This window comes from Eucalyptus grandis, chromosome 6, assembly GCF_016545825.1.
Source record: "Eucalyptus grandis isolate ANBG69807.140 chromosome 6, ASM1654582v1, whole genome shotgun sequence".
In the NCBI taxonomy this organism is placed as follows: Eukaryota; Viridiplantae; Streptophyta; class Magnoliopsida; order Myrtales; family Myrtaceae; genus Eucalyptus; species Eucalyptus grandis.
The window spans coordinates 42,046,810-42,068,970 of NC_052617.1; the positions used below are offsets into that span (position 1 = coordinate 42,046,810).

General features: G+C 39.7%; 4 protein-coding genes across 5 annotated transcripts; 2 read left to right on the top strand and 2 right to left on the bottom strand.

Annotated features, from left to right (window-relative positions):
- Positions 1-2,986: 2,986 nt before the first annotated feature.
- On the top strand, positions 2,987-4,802 carry LOC104449900 (aquaporin TIP2-1). The gene is made up of 3 exons (XM_010064206.2): positions 2,987-3,268; positions 3,527-3,777; positions 4,251-4,802. Exons 1-3 carry the CDS (start codon positions 3,142-3,144, stop codon positions 4,617-4,619), a joined length of 747 nt encoding a protein of 248 aa, XP_010062508.1. The 5' UTR covers positions 2,987-3,141; the 3' UTR covers positions 4,620-4,802.
- Positions 4,803-5,366: 564 nt separating this feature from the next.
- On the bottom strand, positions 5,367-7,391 carry LOC104449901 (photosynthetic NDH subunit of subcomplex B 3, chloroplastic). Its single transcript, XM_010064207.3, has 6 exons — positions 7,098-7,391; positions 6,849-6,959; positions 6,695-6,751; positions 6,206-6,268; positions 5,727-5,789; positions 5,367-5,598 (listed from the first exon to the last, which is right to left on the bottom strand). The coding sequence occupies exons 1-6, from the start codon at positions 7,314-7,316 to the stop codon at positions 5,521-5,523; spliced, it is 591 nt and encodes a 196-aa protein (XP_010062509.2). The 5' UTR covers positions 7,317-7,391; the 3' UTR covers positions 5,367-5,520.
- A 1,772-nt stretch (positions 7,392-9,163) lies between these two features.
- LOC104449904 (protein MODIFIED TRANSPORT TO THE VACUOLE 1) lies at positions 9,164-15,841 on the top strand. The gene is made up of 5 exons (XM_010064209.3): positions 9,164-9,727; positions 11,326-12,069; positions 12,564-12,719; positions 14,003-14,944; positions 15,274-15,841. The coding sequence occupies exons 1-5, from the start codon at positions 9,521-9,523 to the stop codon at positions 15,313-15,315; spliced, it is 2,091 nt and encodes a 696-aa protein (XP_010062511.2). The 5' UTR covers positions 9,164-9,520; the 3' UTR covers positions 15,316-15,841.
- Positions 15,842-16,017: 176 nt separating this feature from the next.
- LOC104449903 lies at positions 16,018-21,449 on the bottom strand. Of its 2 annotated transcripts, XM_010064208.3 has the most exons (14): positions 21,351-21,449; positions 20,502-20,913; positions 20,244-20,335; positions 19,756-19,914; positions 19,144-19,480; positions 18,786-18,904; positions 18,627-18,699; positions 18,327-18,547; positions 18,170-18,226; positions 17,916-18,084; positions 17,212-17,334; positions 16,964-17,134; positions 16,387-16,446; positions 16,018-16,266 (listed from the first exon to the last, which is right to left on the bottom strand). In XM_010064208.3, exons 1-14 carry the CDS (start codon positions 21,395-21,397, stop codon positions 16,150-16,152), a joined length of 2,157 nt encoding a protein of 718 aa, XP_010062510.2. In that variant the 5' UTR covers positions 21,398-21,449; the 3' UTR covers positions 16,018-16,149. The 2 variants fall into 2 exon arrangements, with proteins under 2 accessions (XP_010062510.2, XP_039171642.1); XM_039315708.1 differs by lacking the exon at positions 19,756-19,914.
- Between the last annotated feature and the right edge of the window lie 712 nt (positions 21,450-22,161).

Sequence of the window (22,161 nt, forward strand, 5' to 3'; positions counted from 1 at the left end):
CTTTGGGTTTTCTTCAAGTCCCTAAAGCGAACCAAGCTGCCAAAATTTTGAGGCCCGCCTATGAACCCAACTTTAGGTTTAACCATTCTATTATTTTGTCTAAAAAAAGTTACCAATTTTTACTCTAATCCCAAATCTACCTCGAATCTGTAAATCACCATTGGAAGATTATCAACTAGCATGAGGATGTTGTTGTTGTTGTTGTTGCATACAAAGGTGAGGGTCTTGGTAGAGATGGAGGCTATGATGATGATGGACCTTTTACTTGCTCTAATATTGATAATTTTCAAGAAACTAGTGGCAATCTTTGGATACGGGGCAAATTTAGGATTATAGTGAAAGTTTGTAATTCTTTTTTTTTAGATGAAACAAATGGATGGAATTGAGATTGGACTTAAAGTTTGAGATTTATTCAAGGAATTAAGCCTATAAATGAGTTACTACACAACTTATAGGGAGGAGGAAGAGAGAGAGAGAGAGAGAGAGAGAGAGAGAGAGAGAGATAGGGAGAGAGGAGAGAGAGAGAGAGAGAGAGAGAGATTCATCTAGAATAAAATTCTTTTCCATGTTAATGACATCAAAATTTAGACTCAACAAACAGGTTGAGTCGAGTAAAAAATGATCCGACCCAAATTAATTCATTTAACCCATTTTGATCTATTTTTATGCAATACAATATTAGTGGCCCATATTTAACCGGACCAATATTGCCAATACATTTCTATATTTAACTCATTCCATAAGCAATGTGTTTGCCCTTAAGAACCGCTGTGTGTGCCAAAATAAAGATGGAGAATCGGTGGGTGGTCTTGTGAGATGAGTGAGATCTTGGCTGAGCAGATGGAGATGATTGCAATGGTCAAAACCCTAAAGTACATTCAAGCACATCTGAACAGAAGCTTTAGTTGGAGTCAAACTGTTCACTTCTTGTTAAAACAATTAATGGAGGGACTAGCTGCTGGTGGGAACTAGAGACGCTCATCAGCGAGGCCAAAAATCTGCTGTTGGGCATCGAAGAACTAAAGCTGGCCCATTGCAGCAGGGAAGCCAATCAGGTTGCGGACTGATTTGCAAAGGCTTATTGTAATGGATCGCTCCCTTTCAACTGATTGTCCAGCTCTTCGGAACTCTTCTAAGCTTTATTTTGTTCAAATTCAAGTCTTTTTGTCCTCAGGCTTTCGAGCTAATTAATATATTTCCATTTCGACAAACAAAACAAAGGCCTCAAGCACCGCAGGATATTGGATAGAATTGTCTGCGTTCATCTCCATGAATAATTTGATTCCTTAGAGATATGATGTTGACGTCTGGTAAGATGAAATTGGACATCATGATAGGGACATTCATCCATAAGATTAATAATAATAATAATAATAATAATAATAATAATAATAATAATAATAATAATAATAATAATAATAATCTAGTCAACTTTATACTCTTTTCCTCGTAACAAGACTTGTACCTTAAAGTAACATGGCGGAGTTTGAAGAAAATTGTTCAATTTTTCTTTTTAAAATTTATTACACTTTTATCGATTTGGTTTTAAATTGTTTAAATTTATCAATTGAATACTAAATATTTTCATGTTTTGTTAATTGAGCCCATTCTGTCAATTTTTATTGGAAATCACTAATGTACATACCGAACATCTTACAGACACAATCAATGCTAACATAGGCAATTTTTATAGCATAAGTCATCACTTAGTGTCACTTCACGACTTTTTCTCTCTTTCATTGTAGGAAATTTGAAATGTCATTAGTGCATCAATCTTCAACCGTGAATTTTACGTCGATCAAGTGAATATTTTTCATCATTCATACATCTTTTCCCTAAATTATTGTCGAAAAGTGGGATGAGGTTCTCCTACCAAGGCAGCTCCTTATTACCTTTGCATCAAATTGCTTTCTCCAAACTCAGAGTTACGACTAGTGATTTGAAAATAATAGGGAAGAGCTCGCATAAATTCATTTTATTCTTGATTATTGGATTAAGCTTATCATACTATAGAAAACATGTATGGGCAGCCAACCTGCCACTGATTATCTACGGAGTTTTTGTAGTTCATATCACTCCTCCAAATACCTTCCGACCCACTATTTATGTCCTAATTAATCCCACACCCCATTCCCATTTTCGTAAGAACTAGAAGTACGTGGCGAGATAGAAGAAAGACCAGACAAATAATTCAGATCTTAATCATCGATTTGAAAAATCAAACAAAAGGTTAAAGCTATAAACAATGGTGCAGTCATAATGGAGAAAAGGGCTCATGATTATCATCGTCATCTGCGGAAAGCTGGTCTGCCTTGAATGCCGAAACAAGCCAAGATAATCTCCAAGATTCGTCTCTACCTGATCTCTACTAAGCCAGCCAAATCTCGTGCATTCGATCTCGATCCCATTTTTGTATAAGTATAAACTAGGAAGGAAAGGGTTGGTGGCAAAGAACGGATTATTATATAGAATGATGAGTTAGGACGATAAAGACAACCCCACAAAACTAAAAAACGTGACCTAGCAATTCTATCCACACAATTCAAACATCAACGACAGACACGATCCCATCATGATTTGTATGCTAATCCATGGTCGGTGCATCATGTGGACCAAACTCACTGTCTTGCTCCTATCACCGTCTTTTCTTTATCATTCTTCTCTCTCTTTTTCATTTTTTTTTTCTTTTGCCCCTCTTCACCCACGACCCCATCGATGTCTGGTGCAAGGGTTTGGCCAGTCACATGGGAGAATCATTGATGAGCTTCGCGACAGTTCCTTAAAAGCTTGTTGATGACAGCGAGGATAATGTGCATAGCAAATTTTTAAAGCCAAAATATGAAAAATACAAGGAAAAACATAAAATTTGGATATGCATGGACACGTATGTATGGGCATATTCCTTTTATGCACCTTTGCATTATGCAAAAGCATTGGGTTTATGCAAAAACTCGTTCTCCATTCAATAAAGCTTGTTTTATGCTCATTAATGCACCATATGTGCTCAAGGTGTTATATATATGTGGCCTGGAGAACGACCTTTTTGTGCTAACTGAAGCATAAGCTTTCACCTCCTTCCCTCCTCGTTCACCTCACTCTCTCTCCTTTTGATTTAGCTCTCTCTTCACGCTCGTAAGAAATATGGGGGGGATTGCATTTGGACGCTTTGATGATTCGTTCAGCTTAGGCTCCCTCAAGGCCTACTTGGCTGAGTTCATCTCCACCTTGCTCTTTGTGTTTGCTGGTGTTGGCTCAGCCATTGCTTATGGTCAGTCACACTTGACCCTCTTCCAAAAGCTTTACTTAATCTTATTTCTTCCATGTAAAAGCTTCCTTTTTTGCCTTGGACTTGAGGCACCAAATCTAGCTTGGCAATTACAAGGTCATGATACCCTAAAAAGAAAATGACCCAGTTGGAAAAACATTGTAAAAACTGAAGAAGTGCACAACAAACAAGTGACGTTCTGGCCTTTTCTTGTTCTTGAGTTGAAAATAACATGTTCTGTTTTGGATTGTGCTGTTACAGGGAAGTTGACATCAGATGCTGCTCTTGATCCATCTGGGCTAGTGGCAATAGCAATTTGCCATGCGTTTGCCCTCTTTGTTGCAGTTGCAGTGGGTGCAAATATCTCCGGTGGCCATGTCAATCCAGCTGTCACTTTCGGACTGGCTCTGGGTGGCCAGATCACCATCCTCACTGGCATCTTCTACTGGATTGCCCAGCTTGTTGGCGCCATAGTTGCTTGCTTGCTCCTCAAAGTTGTCACTGGAGGACTGGTAATTATGTCGTCTGATCTTGGAGTTTTTTTTGTCCCAAGTCCTGATCATACATATTTTCACTTGCATATGGTTTGGACCTGTAAAATTAACCTAACGAAATTGCATTTGACAGGTTGTGTCGTGAATATTGTCCTCAATGTCCTCAAACTAGGCAGAGTCGTGTTAATTTTGAGGCTTGATAACTTTATCACGTGTTATATTCATTGTCTCGTGTTGTATAGTTTTCTTCTTTCATTTTTTTCTTTTAATTTTTAATTTTTGTGCTTTTGGAGGGAGTGTCTTTCCGGACACAATCGTCACGAAAGCAGTTTCTGCAAGCAGACTAGCTTGTACCATTTCTTTCTTTAAGATGAACTTTCTACTGTTTTATGTGAAGCCAAAAATGTACCCTTTATAGGCCAGCGCAAGCGAATGATTCATGTTCGGTTTAACTGATTTGTTTTTTTACATTGCTTTAAATTATTTTGCAGGCGGTCCCTGTTCACAGTCTTGCAGCTGGCGTTGGAGCAATCGAAGGGGTGGTCATGGAGATCATAATCACCTTCGCATTGGTCTACTGTGTCTACGCCACAGCAGCTGACCCAAAGAAGGGCTCATTGGGAATAGTTGCCCCCATTGCGATCGGCTTCATCGTCGGTGCCAACATCTTGGCCGCCGGCCCGTTCTCTGGCGGTTCCATGAACCCGGCCCGTTCCTTTGGGCCCGCCGTGGTCAGTGGAGACTTCCATGACAACTGGATCTACTGGGTCGGACCCCTCATCGGAGGTGGCCTGGCAGGGCTCATCTACGGAAACGTGTTCATGCACTCGGACCATGCACCTCTTGTCAATGAGTTCTAAGTTATGATCAAATCAAACCATGTTTTCACTCACAATCCTTTTGCTCTTGCGGAGTAGATTCTGCTGCTCTTTCTTTTCCTTTCTTTGTTTTCAGTTTTTTCTGATTTCGCTGTTGTAAAGCCTTGTGTGGTGGTCCACTGTGTTATCAAGAAAATGGATGAAGTTGGTGAGTTGTTGAAACAATGTGCCTACCTTTTGTGACTTGCTTTTTGATTTCCTTTTGCTTGTGATAATGGTGGGTGAGACCCCTGCGAAAGAATGGCTTCACATGGTTTGGACGCGTGCTAATTATTGATGGTATTGACAGCTTTTGAGACCTAGGACGTTCCTAGTTTCTTGCGATGAGACCTTTTTTCTTTTTCTTTTTTTCTTTTTTTCTCCCTTTGAGTGAACATTGATCGACCCGAAGTAAGAATGGAGGAGCATCTGTCCTCATAAAACAAGGTGCATCTTGGTTATACTTAGTAAAGATTTTATCAGATAATTATTCATTTCACTTATCCTACAACACTAAAGACATTAATGGCTGGACAACTAAGACTATGGAAGATCGTCGCTATAGTCTTTTTGCACTTCCTCTCATTATTGGTTCACACATTGGAGAAGCCGAAGATGTATAAGTTGAACTTTTCGTTAATCCCCTTTGTACGGGGAAGAGTTCTGCTGATTAGAGTAACTAGTCTTCAGATTATGTACGGCGTATAAATTAAAATTGTTACTTTTCTACCTACCTATTAACCTTTTACAGACTTATGAACCCAAATTATATTAACTGCTACAGAAAATTCATTTCAATACAGTAGATTGTGAGGAACTCTCTCATAGTCTCATAAAGCAAAATAAAAATAAAAATAAAGAATCGAGCCTGTCCATTCACAATGCAGTACATACAAAATTTGTATCATAAAGATTCCGAAGGTGACACTTTCTCAAATTTCCATTCATGGGCCTTCCACTCGGGCAATTGTTGTATGACAACCTACAAGAGATAGAAAGAGGACCAATTCTGTTCATATGAAGATCTGAGAAAAGAGTAGTTCATAAGACGGTGAAACTTTTGAAGGGAGTGTCTCTAAATGTAGAAAATATAAGGAAAGTCATGTTTACCAGCCCTCTAGAATCTGGTTTACCAACTGTCGTTTGACATGCAAGCCTATAATTTTTTGGCTTCTGCAGAAAATCCATGACAACAAGCATCAGAACAACGATCAAATCAGAAAATTCATCCGATAATTACATTTAATCCACCAAAACAAGAAAAACAGCTCATAGTCTCTTAAGGATTCATGGATGCTTCTCTCTAGCCTCATTGAACAGGACACAACACTTGAAATAAAGTCCCATTAAGCATAGAAATAGCTTCTTGTCCTGGTACAGAAGTCAGAAAAACAATGAAGAACGAGGGAGATGCTTATTACATTTTTTCGAATTCAAGTTTAATAGAGGCTCAAACGCTGGAATTCCAGTGATTTGTGATTTGAGTGCTACAGCCGGTGCCATTTGGCCACAATGAATTAGTTGCTGCTGATTGTAAATGCTGCTTTAGCAAGTTGCTTATCTAAACAATCGGAACACAAATTGCTTACCTTTTTAAGTTTTTCCTTCTCTTTGTCCGTGAGAGGGCTCAGCAGCTCTTTTCCTTGAACAACCTAACATGAGAACCCAAAATTCATTGTCAAGAATTCTGTTTCTTCATCACCTTAAATGAGTCCACTTGAATTGTGCAAAATGGGCATATTTCCATAAACTTTCTCGATCTCATTTTGAAAGTAAGCAACGTTCGGGAGGTGACAATTGCAGAGAACTAGTTCACTTCCTCAAGCTCTATCTCACCAAGGAGACTAATTGAATGGAAAGCTAGTCCAAACAACTTATGGACTAGTAAACATTAGGACCGGATACAAGCATCTAAGAAATGTATTAGTATTGATAATTCATTCGACCCTTTTTGAGTTTTTACTCCTTTCAGTTCTCTAGTCTATACAATTCAGTAACTTTCTGTAACCAAACTCGAACCTGTAAAACTGTTTTCAAAAACCATAACCTACGGAAAGAAATGCGAAGAAAAAACTGACCTCAACCAAACAAGTCGCACAAGTTCCTCCCCCAGCACAATTCAACAAAGGTCTAGCCTGAAGATCATCCCAAAACAACATCGTCAGATCAGTCCAGACACGAACACCTAAAAAAGCCGGAACATTTGCCAAAAATAATTCCAGTAATGCTTACATAGGGACCATACAACTCAACGTCGGAATCCAGCATGATGTCCCTCAGTTTTTGCCCGCCACACGCCGTGCGAAGATGAACGTCCGGAGTCCCATCAGGAAGCAGAACCGACTGAACAAAGTCCGCACCAGAATACATTCAACCTCAAACGGGCAACCTCTAAGTTCTCGACTTTAACCGAAAAAAAACAAACCACCTTAGAAAATGTGAGTCTGTCCAATTTCCCTTTTTTTTCCTTTCGGGACTTACACTGACAAATGCGAAGTTCACACACGGCGGTTCCTCTGCCGCTGCGGTTTCGGAGCCGCTCTCGGGGACGGTTCCGACTGCTCTGATCCTGCTTCTTGAGAAGCTCGTTTGGCTCCGGAAAGGTCTGAGGTGAGCTCGGCGAGTGCGTGAGCGATGGCTGAAGCTGGGAGTGAGGGAGAAGGAAGCTAGATGGGATGAGTTCAGCTGGAGACTGCCCATTTCTTGAAGAAGGACGAAAAGGGTCCTCCGACTGCTTGGGGTCCTCTTCTTGACATTTGCATGGAGATATTGGTTTTGGGTTTTGTGGTGATAATCGTTGTTGGCCTTATCCAATGCAAAAAACTTGGGGAATTCGAGGCAACGACAAATCTGGTTTCTACATTTGACACCAACAGTGTCCTAATTAACGTTTTTTACTGCTCCGGCTCGGGCTTAAGTGTATCGCTGGTCTCTCCACCGGCACTGTGGTGGAGTCTACGATGATGGGCTCGTCCATTGGAAAGTCGGTATTTCGTTGGCACCCTAATGAGGAAGTTTTTATAATAGGCGAGATGGCTCAAAATTAATGCACATGTAATAAAATTTATTCCAAATTATTTTTTTACTATCAAAATCCTCAAACCAATACATAAATTTACAATTCGATAGTTTTTGTTAAATTTTATTATTAAATTACTGAATTGAATAATACGTGACAGTTGACGGATATATCGGTTTTGAGTTTTACTCTATTCATCATATATATATATACTAATTTTATGGTTTTTTGTGGCATAATCCAATTTAACAAAAATTAACGAAGGGTAAATTTGTTAATAATGCACCAATTTAAGGTTTTTTTTGGTAATAAAAAAATTGGTTTGGGATAAAATTACCACGGGTGTATCTTTTGGAGTTTTTGTTATAAAAAAATTAATTTTGACTAAATTTATTACGGGTGTACTAGTTTGAGATTTTTTATTATGTTAATTCAAAGTTTTACTATCTAAATTTTAATGGTATTTTATAAGCTTGAGCTCAAGTGATTTGAGCTTTCAAGAAGTTTGAATTCGCCTAACATGCGCATCAATTTTAAATTGGTTTGTTAGATGCGTAATCGGGGTCCTTACTTCGCTACCCTGGTGGATAAGTTTATTAAAATTGAACAATATTCGGCTCCAATCAAGATGGAATTTTCTAACTTCAACTTTAGCCAACGAACTACTATTTGAGTTCAATCGAGTTGGAAATCTTTTGATTCATACGATCAAGCTCCTAAGCTTTTACTCAAAGAGTATAATTGAGTATTAAATCATATCGAAAAAAGCAACCGCAAGCCACTTGTAGGCGACTTTCGAATATCATATAAGAAATTTTATAGGTATGTTTTTAATTGTGTTGTTTTTCTTTTAAAAAAAATAAAGGGTAGGATTTGATTTGTCATATATATATTTTAATGTAAGAACTTGACTGGATTAAGTATCAAGCATTCGCTCTGTTGCCTTAACTTACAAGTTTTATTTAAGCATGTAATCTTTAGTTCGCAGCAATGAATTACCGTCTTGGCTAGAAGACTTGGAGTAAAAAGTATTTGTCAAAATAAAAATCTTAAAAGATCGCATCAATTTTTTAGAAAAATGATGGGAGGTCTTGCTAGGTTCATCTAGTTAGGCCCCAAATGACAGGCTGACTTTTAAGATTGAGAAAATGACATAATTCTCAAATTTTGATCAAACATATAATTTTAATTTGTTATTCAATATGATATCTAAAAATTAGCTTAATATATAATATAATTTATAAATTTTTAATTTATTCAATTTAATCCATACTTCATGTGAAATATTCAATATTTTTTCACGGTTTTGAATTAATGAAATAATTATATTGAATATTTTCATATAATTTAAGGATTTTGGATTATTAAAATTTTAAAGACTACATTAAATATTAAACTAAAATTCAAGGTGGTATCGAATAAATTAAAATTTTGAAAATCACAATGTATATTAAATAAAAATTCAAACATCATTTATGTCCTCATCGGTTGAGTACTCTTTTTTAGCCACGGCCACCGACCCGGGCCCGCACAATGTACCGGCCATCCGCTAACGTGGAGGGGAGCGCGCGGCCGTAGCCGGTTCGGAATCTCCAGCTCCAAACGGGGTCCACACGCGTCGTCGGCTCCCGGCGCTCACCGCCCACCTGTTCCTCTTCCTCCTCCTCCTTAGTCCTTCCATTGCTCGCCGCACCTCCCGATCGCGGCGGCGCGCTCTCCCTCCCTCTCGACGATCCGCACGAAAAGCATCGATTCGATTCCCGCTCGAACCGAATCAAATGCGCTTCGCCGCCGGATTCCCTGCTCGCGACATCGGATTTCGCTGATTCATCGGGGATTTCCTTTTCGGCCGTTTTCGTTGGGGGCGGGGAGGGATTGAGGTGCGATGGATACGAGCAGGAGAGCGGTGGAGTCGTACTGGAGATCGCGGATGATCGACGCCGCGACCTCCGACGAGGACAAGGTCGCGCCCGTCTACAAGCTCGAGGAAATCTGCGAGCTCCTGCGCTCTTCCCACGTCAGCATCGTCAAGGAGGTCTCGGAGTTCATACTGAAGCGGCTCGATCACAAGAGCCCCGTCGTCAAGCAGAAGGTCGGTGATGGAGTGGTGCTTTTCCGATTGGTTTTGCTTTCGTGCCGTGTGGTGTTTTGCGTGCGGGGAGCTGATCTGCGGAATCAGTGAGAGCCCGAATCTTGAAGGAACCTTGTTTCGCGGGAGTGAAAAGAAAAAAATATGGTTGAAATGGATCATCTTCGGGAAGTGAATTGGAAACGAGCATGCATGTAAAGAAATGAATACTGGGTCTCCTGATTTAAATTCTGTGATACTACACAACTGAGTACATGTCTGAAGATTACACTATACATATATATCTTAAATTTTTGAAGGTGGATCGGCTCAAGAGATTAGGGTGCATCTATATTTTGCATGCTCTTTTGCTAAACTAGTGTGTGTGTGTGTGTGTGTGTGTGTGTGTGTGTGTGTGTGTGTGTGTGTGAGAGGGAGAGGGAGAGGGAGAGGGAGAGAGAGAGAAGGGGGGTAGGGGGTTGGAAGTAGCTGAACTAAAGTGGAGTTCTGATAGTTGTTGGTTGGAGCTTTTAGTTTCTTTGGGTTCACGATGGTTGAAAGATAAAGTATTTTGTGAGGATACCTTCAATATTGGTCTGGGAATAGAGAAATGATGTATGAAGTAATTCCAAAACATCATGTTTGGAGTTTGAGTTAGGATGCAGATGCCGATACATGGAAGGGGCCATCTTTTTGATTCGGATAGACCACTTCTTTGTGAGCACCGGAGGATTGTTTAGTACCTGAGTTGCGCTATTGGTTTGCTTATTAGCTTCTTGGGATATGTCTTCCTAAGCTTGTTTTCTGGGGAAATGTTTACTATTTGGTTCTCCTGGTTTGAGTGATGGTTGTTGCTGTGAGTATGATAGTGCTCCAAAATTTGTAATGCTGAAGGACATGTAACGGGTGTGGTCCTCCCACAGTTGTTTTGAAGTCTTGAGCAATAAAAATTGTCTACCTTATCCAAAAACAAAAGATTATGAAGGTATGGATAAATATGAGAACAAAGGGAATTTCTCGTGTTGAATCTTTTGACTGACTATGATAGTGCTGGATTATTGAACACAGCGAACTGCAGTCAGGATGTTCATTTTTCAGTATGAATTTATGGGTGTTTCTTAGAAGTAAGGAGCTTATATGTGTATTGTTAACCCAGCACGCTGGAGCAGAGTCAGCTCAACCAGCTCTGTTATCATGCTGTGTTGTTCCTCATATTTTTATAACTAACTCACAAAAATCAGAACTAGGTTAACAATGAATGAGACCAATAACATCTGCACAGCACCTCATTCTTTCTCTACAGACATGATTTTGAGCCCTGCATATAAAAAATCTGTCAACTCAGATTTATCACGGTATGTTCCTGCAAATAGGCATGTCTCTTGTGCAGGTTAATATTGGAAGGAACTTGTCTGTCTGCAGCTTTATGTATATCTTGTGATTTAGTTTGGAGCTGTTTCATTTCTTTTCCTAGTCCAACATACTCAGTGAGGTGATAAATTATCCAAACTGCCTTCAAATGTATAGGAGTGGCTATTTCTGACTTCTGTGCATCCTATAAATAGCACATAGGAAGTTTTAACTTGGACACAGATGAATAACCAGTCCAATGGCTTCTGCAGGCTCTTAGGTTAATCAAATATGCAGTTGGAAAATCTGGTTTGGAGTTTCGCAGGGAGATGCAAAGACATTCTGCTGCAGTTCGACAATTATTGCATTACAAGGGGCATCCAGATCGTCTTAAGGGGGATGCTTTGAATAAGGCTGTAAGGGACACAGCTCATGAGGTAATTTCTGCCATCTTCTCTGAACAGGACAATAAAGCAGCACCCACTGAGGATCTTAATACAAGAATTCAAGGATTTGGAAACACGAATTTTGAAATGCCGTCAGAAGATAAGAAATCTTTTCTCAGTGAGGCAGTTGGGCTTGGAAGTGCATCCATCAAGCAAGGACTCAATAGTTTCACTCAGGGGCAGTCATTTAGAAAGAATGAAAATGGCAGCTATAAAGGCCCAAATCTTCAGAGATCTTTGACTATAGAAAGTGATAACACAAATAAGTATGAACCAGTTGAAATAGGCAATGAGTCTCGGTTGGGGATCTCTACAAAACAGGGTAGTGGTTCCTGGAATCCAGAAATTAGAGTGGCAGGTACAGAATGGAACAATGGAAATTCCACTTCCAGTCATACCAAGAGCAAGACTCGTGAAGAGCGGTTGTTGGAAACTATCGTAACATCTGGTGGTGTTCGTCTACAACCCACGCGAGATGCTATTCATGTTTTTCTTGCGGAAGCAGCAAAATTGGATCCAATGGCCATAAGCCGGGCCCTTGAAACAAAGCTTCAGTCTCCTCAGTGGCAGGTAATTCATTTTGGATTATTATTTGCGATTCATTAAGGCAGTAAGAATTAGAGATGTAGGAAACCACTGATGGCCACAGTAAAAAAATTAATTTCCTGTAGTTGTAATCTTAAAACAGCCATCTAGAAGAATATCGGCTTAAAAATACCTGAATATTGGATGGCCCAAAAGTGTATAGAGCGTGTCGGGTCTAGTCTCGAGTCTGGAGCATGCAGGGATCTCTCATTATCAGACTATCAATGAATCTTGTTATCTTCATGAATCCAGGATGTTGAAACATGGGTGTGGCCCATGAAGGCTGTTCAACAGGCTGTAAGACATGAGCAACAAAAACTACCACTCAGCTATAAATGATTAAACTGACCAAAAAAAAAAAAACTATAAATGATAATTCTTTTTCCAGCATATAAATGGCCCTTTTTTTTTCATCTGGCTGCCAAAAAGACAAATTATACTTTCATCTTAATATACTTCACAAATTAGTCATTTTTCAGGTTCGTGTGAGAGCTGTCTGTGTATTGGACTCCATTGTGAGGAGAAAGGACAATGAGCCCTTCTCAATTGTGGCTTCTTATTTCAGTGAAAACAAAGAACTTTTGATTAGATGTTCTTTGTCTCCGCAAGCTTCTTTGAGGGAAAAGGCTAATAAGGTACCCATCCTTCTACTATTTTGAGATCTTCTGTAATTTATTTTATGTATGTGGTGTTGAGTGATGGGAACGAAAAAAGCGATCATTTACTTGTGGTGTCATCATGTGCATTGTGGTTGATCTATTTGGTATGAAAATCTTTATTAGGGGTCATACATGTTGAGCTGGAGCTCTGTAGTGTGAGATGAGAGGCAGTGGAAAGTTGTAGACTCCATATATACAAAACTCTCGAGTAAATTGTGAGGGTGAAGTGATGCTTCTTTTAGCAAGTTCAATGAAAATAATATTTCTCCACATAATGATTATGAAAGCTCAACATGTATCAGGAGTGCTTCTTACTCCTTTTGGTTTAATCATTACTTTTAATCTCATTTGGATGATGAAAAATTTCAAACGCCACTTATTTTTTATGAGTATGATCCTAAGAGAAGAGAATGTACTCTAGGCTTACCATCACTATCTTTTACTGTTTCATTCCATATGGGGACAATTCCAGTGTTTTTTTAATGTCATTTCCAATATTGATATTGATTTTCAATAATATATTGGTCAAGTTAATTTGTGGACTCAAAAGATATATGAGGTGGCACACATCCTCCTTACATCTAGATTCTTGCAACTTCTTTTGCCACCTTTTATATGTTTAGCCCAAAAACTTCTACATTATGAGATTGATTGCTTGGCATGTTTCCTTTACAATGAAACCATCTATTTACATGTAAGTATGCATAATTTAGCAAATAGCTGAGATATAGTGGCGTTGTGGCTTTTCTTCACTCACGCACTATTGAAAGCATGCTTTCATATAGTTTCAACCTGGTATAGAAGGAGTACTATAACAAGGGATGTACAATTTCATTTTCCATATGTCCGATCATGCTTCGATCAAATCATAGAATTTGAGAAAACCCTATCATGCTTCCATAAAATCATAGAATTTGAGAACACGTCTAATTTTCGTTGGTCTCCGTAGATTGCTACCATTATGGTAAATACCTAGTTATCTGCAAAAGCAATACCTTATCTCCATCAGATTTGCAACTGTCAAGTACCTCATGAGGCATTAATTTCATTCTTATCGACAAATATGGCCAGATGTTAATTATACAAATCTTTTATCTCGTCATATAGTTTATTTCATTCATCCTCTTTTTCAATTTTGAAGAACCAGATTTTTTTTGGTTTCTGTAACACTGTACTGTGAAGTGTGCTTTAATTGTTAAAGCTCTGTCGAATGAGTGGTAAGATTCTGATGTAATGTATGCTTGCCCTGTTGCGGACAGGTCCTTAGCTTTTTAGATGGAGAACAGGCAGGTACTATGGCAATTGATTCAGGTAAGTCGGTGAAGGCTGAGACTGCTACTGCAGTTCAGATGCCTGATCTAATAGATACCGGTGACTCTGATTACATCAATGGAACAAATGATTCAATGCATACGCAAGGTGCTGAAAACACTGGAAGCTCAACGAAAGAGGCAACCCATACCATTTATGATTTGCTTGGAGATAATGTTGGGTCTGGTGTGAGCATCAGTGAAGAAAGAAATGATGATGATCCCTTTGCTGATGTCTCTTTTCACAGTGGTCAAGGTCCAGACTCTACTGATGATATCTTTAAGGGGTTGACTATTGGTGATAAGCCTGATGCTAATCAAAACCATGTAACAATCAATGAAAGTAGGCCTGACTTATTTGATATTTTTGGGTCTTCTGACATCTCTTCAGAGCAGGTAAATCAGAGAAATGATGTCAATGCTTTGATGGCTGGCTTGTCTGTAAATGAGAGTGAGGTGAAAGGAATTCCTGGAATGCCGTCTGAAGCCATATTGTCAGATTTTAAAAGCAATCCTGGCTATCAGGTCACTAATGATACGTTGGACGGAATGGTTGGATCTCAAGTGACTGGGATCAGTCCCAATGCCATGCCTCTCTCCAGCAGCCTGCCATTTAGCATACCTCCTGGGATGATGTTTAATCCTGCTTTTCCATCGCAACCCATAAATTATGTTGCGATGAGTAATTTTCTTGCTCAGCAGCAACTTCTAGCGAACATGTCTAACTTCCAACTTAATGGGAATATGAATGCTCAGAGTGTCGGCTCCAGTTATGTTACTTCAAATGCATCACCCTTCCCTGATATTTTCCAGGCAAATTTTCCCACTCAGGCTCCTAATTTGATGGGGAGCGACTTAAAGGAGGAGACAAAAGCATTTGATTTTATCTTGGTAAGTCTTTTTTCTCATATGATCTGCTTGACAATATTGTCATTGACTAGCTACTTACTTTGACCTTGAAATGTCTGAGTGAGAGGAAATCTTACGCATGTTAAAGTCATATTTTGGATAGTGAAGGTGGATTCTTAGTAGGCCTGGTGGTTTATTCTATGGTTAAGATTATTGTGATACAAAATCTTCCCCAATTTTTTTTTAATAATTTGGGATAGGTTCCCCAAGTAAATTTTAGTTGAGCTGCTTTGACTTATTCTCTTCATGCTGGAGATTTCAAATTAGGGATAAGTTTTTAAATGGTCATGTGCTTATGTCTTCTCTTGTAGGATCATCTTGCTGCTGCTCGTGATTCGAAAAGAATAGTCTAAGTTTTTTGAGCATAATGTTTGTTATAAAGCATTTGCCGACACATCAAAATTGCCATGTTAAGTTTGGTAAGGTGACCGAAGCAACTATCCATTAATAGAGATGGTCATACATCCCTTTCGTTGGAATACCATGAACGTGCGTGCAACTCGGTGACGGATTTGAAAGGAAGTCACTGGCAGAATGACCACAGAGGAGTTCTTTCAAATTGCTTGCGTAGTTTGTAATGTAAAATCGCGGTTGTATCTGTCGATTCTTCAGCGTGAAAGGCATGGGTCATCTATTGCGATTATTGACTTGTCAAGATCGTAATGCTTCTTCGGTACATCCATGATCAAGCACAAATCGTCTATGCTGTGCCGGTGGATTACCCAATTGTGCGTTTGAGTCGGTCCTTCTTGTACCATTACATTTATCTGCGTCAAACCAATAGCGGATCCTCTCTCGAGTCATTGGTTTATTTCGTTCTCTCTTTTCTCAAATTTTTTGTATTCATTTCCTAAGAAGTTGCATGCCCACCTGACGAAAGATTCATGTTCTCATCGTCTTATGCCGCTGGATATGCAAAACCATGATGCAGAAGGCAGCATTCTAACAAAAAAAATGGGTCACAACATTGGTTTGGCACGGCATGAATTCTTTGCTACCGCGTTGCCTTTTGGATGCATGGATGCAATGTAGATGTTATGAAATGAGAGATTATGTAACTCCGTGGAAGTAGCGTTAGCCTTGATGAATTTATGCTATGCCTGTACATTATTTCAGATTATTCCTGTTTTATGTGTGGTATATACAGCATTTGCGCAGCGACACGGTTGGTGCAGAAAGTAGAGATCCTATGTTATTCTGAAGGAAGAGTCTTCAAGGTTGCTCCACAGACGGACTTCCATCTTCTTAGTCCTATTTAATTGCTTGACAATGTCCTGACGTTCTTTTGAATATGGAGAAGGGATCTAGTCACAGCAATTGAAAACATCAGAGCATGGAAAAATAAGGCATATAATGATGCAACATAAATGATAAGAGAGATTAGCAGAGAGACTGTTACGATGAGAAAGATGGGTATGCTTTACCAGTGAAGGCATGTACTTCTTGATGGCTGCTATCATGGCAGCATGACCGACAGCAGATACCTAGTAAGACACAAGCCAGGACCAATTCAAAAAAAAGAAAAAAAAGAAAAAGGCTATGTTACACTGGAGTGAGTGGGTGATTAGAAGATATATGGAAGAAAATGACCAAAATCTCAGCGGCATTTCCCTTTGTGCGTAGGAAACAGCCTATCGTTTGTATGTTCAGGCCGAGTTCAGACATAGCAATAGCAGCGGAAGTGTGGCAAATCCTTCTTTAGCATTCCAATTTAAACAAATAGGATGGCCGCCTGAGAGTGTAGGAGCCCAATGCATGCATGTATATGCGCGTTGTGCGCATTATACAAATCTTCAACTTAGATGTGAGAATGTTATGCTGCTTATGGTAATCTATAATAGCTTTTCATAAGTAGCAAATGATGCACGAGCGGATGTATAAGGAATGAAGGCAGTGGAGTCTCCTTCCCTCTCGGATTCCAGTATGTAACCTGGAATACAGCGCTCAGCTCACAATTTCATGCAGATGAGCAAGAGAGCAGAGAACTGAGTCGGTACTCACAGGAAGTAGCATCAGTATGGTGACTGGAATGAGCGTCGCTATGTCATGTAATGTTCTCTTTAACTTCTTCCTCTCTCTCTTTGTGATATTGTGACCCCGCATCTGCTTGAGGAGAAGCTTGAGCAACAGCACGATGTCTATCCACAGCAGTTGGGTGCCCATCCATATGTTCTGCCAGCAAGCATGAGATTATGTCAGAAAGTGTATGTTCACGTAGATAAGTGTTGCTTAGGTATCATGGGGCTTACATGACTGGCAGAGACTAACTTGATGCTGAACTTCCTGCATAAGCCTTCATCCCGGGCATCGGATTTAGCATCTCCAGCCCTGTTGACAGTGGCTAGGGCAACCATCGTGTTTGCACTGGTATCCTGCAAGTTGTGGTAAAGACAGGTATATAAACTGGGATGGTGATGTCAGTGAGGTAATGTTGGAATCCGGAAGTACAGTGAAGCCATACACGGCAAGCTGAAGTCAACATCATGTTACAATGATCGTTAAGCCAACTAAAAGTTTCCATATCAATCCAGACATGGTATTTTAAGGAAAAAATATCTTTAAGAGGATCAGAGAGAGACTTAGATAACCAGTCCAGTGCCGCTTCCAAAGGAAATGATGCCACCTTATTGCAAACAGTAAAATATATTCCAAGTATTACATCTTTTCTTGTCTGATAAGCTTCTGCACCATTCAGTTTGTCGACATTTTCTAATCAACGTTATATGTTGAATCTTGGCTTCTTTTTGTTTGGCCAAGATGTTGTTATACTGGCTGATTGGACTACTTTCATAACCAGAACAATGAGAGAATTTACTCTCCACTGACCCTCATGGATTGTCAGAAGAATCTCAATCAATGAAATCACTCCCTTACTATGGACATCTTGAGATCTTTGGATAGGAAAAAGGAAGGAAAGACAAGTTTGACTGTTAATTCAAGGGATAGGGCATACGTTTGTCAATTTAGGCACAGGCTGAGACGTGTTCTCAAAACGTTCTTGCGCCATTGAGACACTTGCTTTGTGCTGTGCCTCCAGGGCTATAGAGCGCTTAGCCTTCCACTTAGCTGCCGCAGCCAATGTGGGGTCCAAAGCACCAGTTTCTGCTGTCTTAAGAGATTCACTGACGTACATACAAGATTTTAAAAATAAGCAGTTTCATTTGCTTCAAGAAATAACAAACAAGACCAGTAGAATATATAGCTTACCCTGATCTATCATAAACCACCCAATAATCTTCTAGACAAACACTAAGCAGGCTTTGGCTGCAAAATTAGTCAGAGACAACTTCAAGATTGGTTTATCGCCAGAAATTTAGGAAGAAAAGCAAGAACTCAAAATGACAGATTCGCTGATCTAGATTACCTCCTGAGTAGAAATGCCAGCACTTCTGAATCTAAGGGTTGCAATGTTGAACGGCTGAAATGAGCGAAGCCAGAGAAAACATCATAGCAAGTGGTGAAGACCCGAGACAGAATAATCTCTGTCTCCGCTTGGATGACATGCTGCTTGGACCTTTTCCTGTCTGTACAGCTTGCGGTTTGTGAAGCATAAAAGTCGAGCCATCCAATTTCATCAATTATCATCTGGGGAAACAGGAGAGAGATTTCAAACATTGAAATGAATATCTCATCCCATTCTGAACTAGGGATTAAGGAATCTGACCTCCATAAACATCTGATACATCGGTACCGAAGAAAATCCAGGGTATATGAAGATGATACCACACTCCAAGAAACTTCACAGATATGAAATCACCTTAAAGGTTAATGCCAAGAAGCAAGTGAAGATGATGCTATAGCTTTCGAGTGAAGCGACACATACCTGAGAAAATCCTTAACCTGCTCATCCACTTCTCTTATGCCCATTTTTGACAAGTGTAGTCTAGTTCTTCTTCCCAAGTATGCAAATAGTCCAAGAATAGCTAAACTCTCAGCTTTGACCTGCCATGTTGTTATGAACCAAGCCCGATTTTCATTCTCAAGTATAAGACTCATTTTCAAAGGGACTGACATTCTTCACCAACCCAGGTTTTAGAATATCATAGTTATAGTTTCCATCACTAAGAACTTTCCTAGAATCATATTGAGATAGAGATGGATAATGTTACTGAAGCTACTGCCACTCAACCTAAAAATAGCGGTCCCCGTTTCAAAGTTATCTATGAAATTGGAGAGCTAACCTTGTCTGGAGAATCGTCCATGCACGAAACAAGAGGCTCTTTCTGAAATGCAAGTGAGAGCTTCTTTTGAGCAAGACCAATCCAAAATTCAAGCTCTTCACTCTCCTCGCTAAGGGAGAACTTCCTCCCAAAATGTGTCAGGAAGTCCAGCTCAAATCCAGCCTCAGTTGCTAATTGATGCCCTTTGTCCACTGACACAAGGCCGTGAGAAAGTTCCATGAGCTCAAGCAAAATAGCATCAATGGACACTGAAAGCATGCGGCAGCTTGACTGCCGAGGACCTAATTTCGCCACCGCTGAACAGCAACTTATTCCGACAACAATTCCTGCTACACCACTGGAGAATTATCTTTTAGGATCATATTTTAGCTTCATAGTATAGCCCCTTTTCAAGGGCTTTTTTTTTTTTTTAATATTATTTATAGATATCTGCAGAAAAGTTGTGCAACAATAAAAGCATGCTTAGGAGAACATTGTGACACTTCTCTTAGAATGCAGATATAAGAGTGGAGTTACAGTACGTTTTTTAATTGGAGACAGTTTTATACAAAGAAGCTTCAGATTCTCAAGGAGTAGACAGGAAAGGGGACACTTAAGATTTTTTGCACAAACCTTCCTGCATATTCCATAGACCACCTCTTCAATAGAGGAATGAAAAATCCAGCTATCCGTGGCAATTCTACCTCCCTGAACCATCCTACCAGTCCAGTGTGCCTTTCGCTCATTTGACTTTCTATGTACTCCTTCATTAAGTTCAGCCTTGGGCTCAAGCTGATGGATGTAAGAAGTAAAGTCAGATACTGGACTAACGGCGCAATATATATTTTTTAAACGATTTTTTAGAATAATATCTTCACACTACTGTATTATTCACTAAAAGAAAGATTCTTTGGAGACAAACTGGCTTTAACAACTAGACAAGATCTCATTTGAGAAAAACACATGGTGGACTAGCAAGGGCAATATTAGGCTTCCATCAACTGCAAACATACTGGTTCAGCTTTATTTTAGGACCTGAAACTTTACATTTCTACTCCCCTCTTACTCTATAGAAGGATGGTAAAGCATGATGGCATGAAGCTGAAAGAATCAAGACTCACATCTCCCTGACAACTGAAGGGTTGTTGCTACGCTCATGAGAGAGCAAAAACTCCACCTCGACGGCCGTCTTTAACATAGCATATACCGCCACCTGTATGAGATTTACAAATGATGATCCTTGCAAAGAATGCGCCTCTAGTCCAACCAACCCACCATTTCCAAAAACTTGTTGAGGAAATTGATGGGGGATAGTTTATGTACACTAAAGATCACATCACAATAATCATAGGGAACATTAATAAGCTGTCTGCAGATACCTGATAAGAAATCCTTTTATGCCACTGGTGCACATCCTTCCCGAGCCAAGCCATCAAAATCTCGGCGCTGCTTCCCGCTAATTCGAGTAATTCAATCGCAGCGGAGAAGCTCTTAGCAGATTCGTGGAGCACCCACACGAGACAATTTACACGGTTGAACTCCATTTTCTTACTATGACTCTTGACAATGTGACCCCAGTTCTCAATAATGGTCTCATCAGTGAACAAAGAAGCCATAGGTGATAGTGCCCCCAAGGAATACTCCCGTGGGGAAGGGTTGTATGCCAGGAAGAATTTCGAAGAACTGAAGTTGCATGAGCAACCATAACTCTCGCGATCCTTCCTAATTAATTTCGACGGATTCAATGCAATGGCCTTAATCTTTTGTTTCTTATCAGCACCAAGAGATTTTCTGCAGAAACCCAAAACAGAAAACCAAAACAAAAATCGAGATTTGTACCAGTCACAACATGATTTCCATCATGAACAGTAAAAAAAGGACGAATGTTCAGCATGAGAAAGCCACATCAACCCCGATAACGTCAGCCTTCAAGTCCAAAACTTTCTAGGATGCTAGAGTCCCATAGGCAAATTAAACGGTCACCCAAGTATTATCCACCTCTATAATGTTTTCTTTAAACACATGGAATCGTATTTAACCAGTCACCAACATCATCACAAGGTTCACATCACATTTCCTTTCTTTTCCTTTGCTTCTTTCTTCCTTATTGTCCATAATCACATCAAAAGCTATCTACTCATGCACATGCTTCTTATGCCAAATATGCCTCATGCAACAGCATCGGTACAATGGCATCCAACGAAGATAATCAAAATGAGCGAGCTTACGAATTGTCGAGAGGCCTGGGATGTTGCAGAGACAAATGAGAAGCCATTAAAGAACACGAAGTAGACAAAGAAGAGCAAACATTGTAGCGTCTCCCCAATATATACGACAAGGATATGCCTCAGCGAAGCCATCGAGGTACCAATACAATTAGAAAATTATTTTCTTTTTTGCTTAAAAATCGGGTCTTTCTAGGATTTAAATATCCGCCGGCTGCTTTGTGTTCCAAGACTTTGGAATATAATATATTAGTTTATATAACACTATGATCCAAAACCAAGGCCATTTCCATTTTTTTTTGTTTTTGAACTAGATGACAAGGAAGGACTTATCCGCGGATGGGGAAGCTGTTCAGTGCCCGTGTTGAATTGATGTTTATGTATGCCACCTGGGTTCCAAATGCCTCGTCATGAGATGAGATACTGCAGCATAGGGAACTCCATGTAGGGTCATCCATCACACTTGTCAAACCCTGTCCATGTGTTTGATACTCCCAAAGTCGACAAGGAAAAACCAAAAGTTCCCACCAAAAAAAAAAAAAAAAAAAAAAAAGGAAGGACCAAGAGAGTGAATTCTCGAGGAAAAAGCTATTTGGGTCTTGTTGGTCCCTCCTAGGACTTCAAAATAAACGACAACTGGAAAGCAAAGGCAAAAAGAAAGAGACTCGACCGGTTTCGTCTGTCATCAAGTTCTCAGCTTTACAAGATGTTCTGGCAAAGGAGTCTTGGTGTTAGAGAAGATTTGGGAACTCGTTCATTGATGAATTGTTTATCACGCATAGATTTTCTCTCTTTTCAGAACCAGCACTTGTCT

Excerpts from the sequence above, each read along its gene's own strand:
- LOC104449901 (XM_010064207.3), bottom strand. The coding sequence starts at position 7,316 with ATGGGCAGTCTCCAGCTGAACTCATCCCATCTAGCTTCCTTCTCCCTC. Across the intron at positions 6,269-6,694 it reads GTGCGACTTGTTTGGTTGAG|GTTGTTCAAGGAAAAGAGCT; the intron begins GTCAGTTTTTTC and ends TTCTCATGTTAG. Across the intron at positions 5,790-6,205 it reads AGAAGGAAAAACTTAAAAAG|AAGCCAAAAAATTATAGGCT; the intron begins GTAAGCAATTTG and ends GATTTTCTGCAG.
- LOC104449903 (XM_010064208.3), bottom strand. The coding sequence starts at position 21,397 with ATGGCTTCTCATTTGTCTCTGCAACATCCCAGGCCTCTCGACAATTC. Across the intron at positions 18,905-19,143 it reads TGGACGATTCTCCAGACAAG|GTCAAAGCTGAGAGTTTAGC; the intron begins GTTAGCTCTCCA and ends ACAACATGGCAG. Across the intron at positions 17,335-17,915 it reads CTGTGCCTAAATTGACAAAC|GATACCAGTGCAAACACGAT; the intron begins GTATGCCCTATC and ends CACAACTTGCAG.
- LOC104449900 (XM_010064206.2), top strand. The coding sequence starts at position 3,142 with ATGGGGGGGATTGCATTTGGACGCTTTGATGATTCGTTCAGCTTAGGC. Across the intron at positions 3,269-3,526 it reads TGGCTCAGCCATTGCTTATG|GGAAGTTGACATCAGATGCT; the intron begins GTCAGTCACACT and ends GTGCTGTTACAG. Across the intron at positions 3,778-4,250 it reads AAGTTGTCACTGGAGGACTG|GCGGTCCCTGTTCACAGTCT; the intron begins GTAATTATGTCG and ends ATTATTTTGCAG.
- LOC104449904 (XM_010064209.3), top strand. The coding sequence starts at position 9,521 with ATGGATACGAGCAGGAGAGCGGTGGAGTCGTACTGGAGATCGCGGATG. Across the intron at positions 12,070-12,563 it reads TTCAGTCTCCTCAGTGGCAG|GTTCGTGTGAGAGCTGTCTG; the intron begins GTAATTCATTTT and ends GTCATTTTTCAG. Across the intron at positions 14,945-15,273 it reads AAGCATTTGATTTTATCTTG|GATCATCTTGCTGCTGCTCG; the intron begins GTAAGTCTTTTT and ends CTTCTCTTGTAG.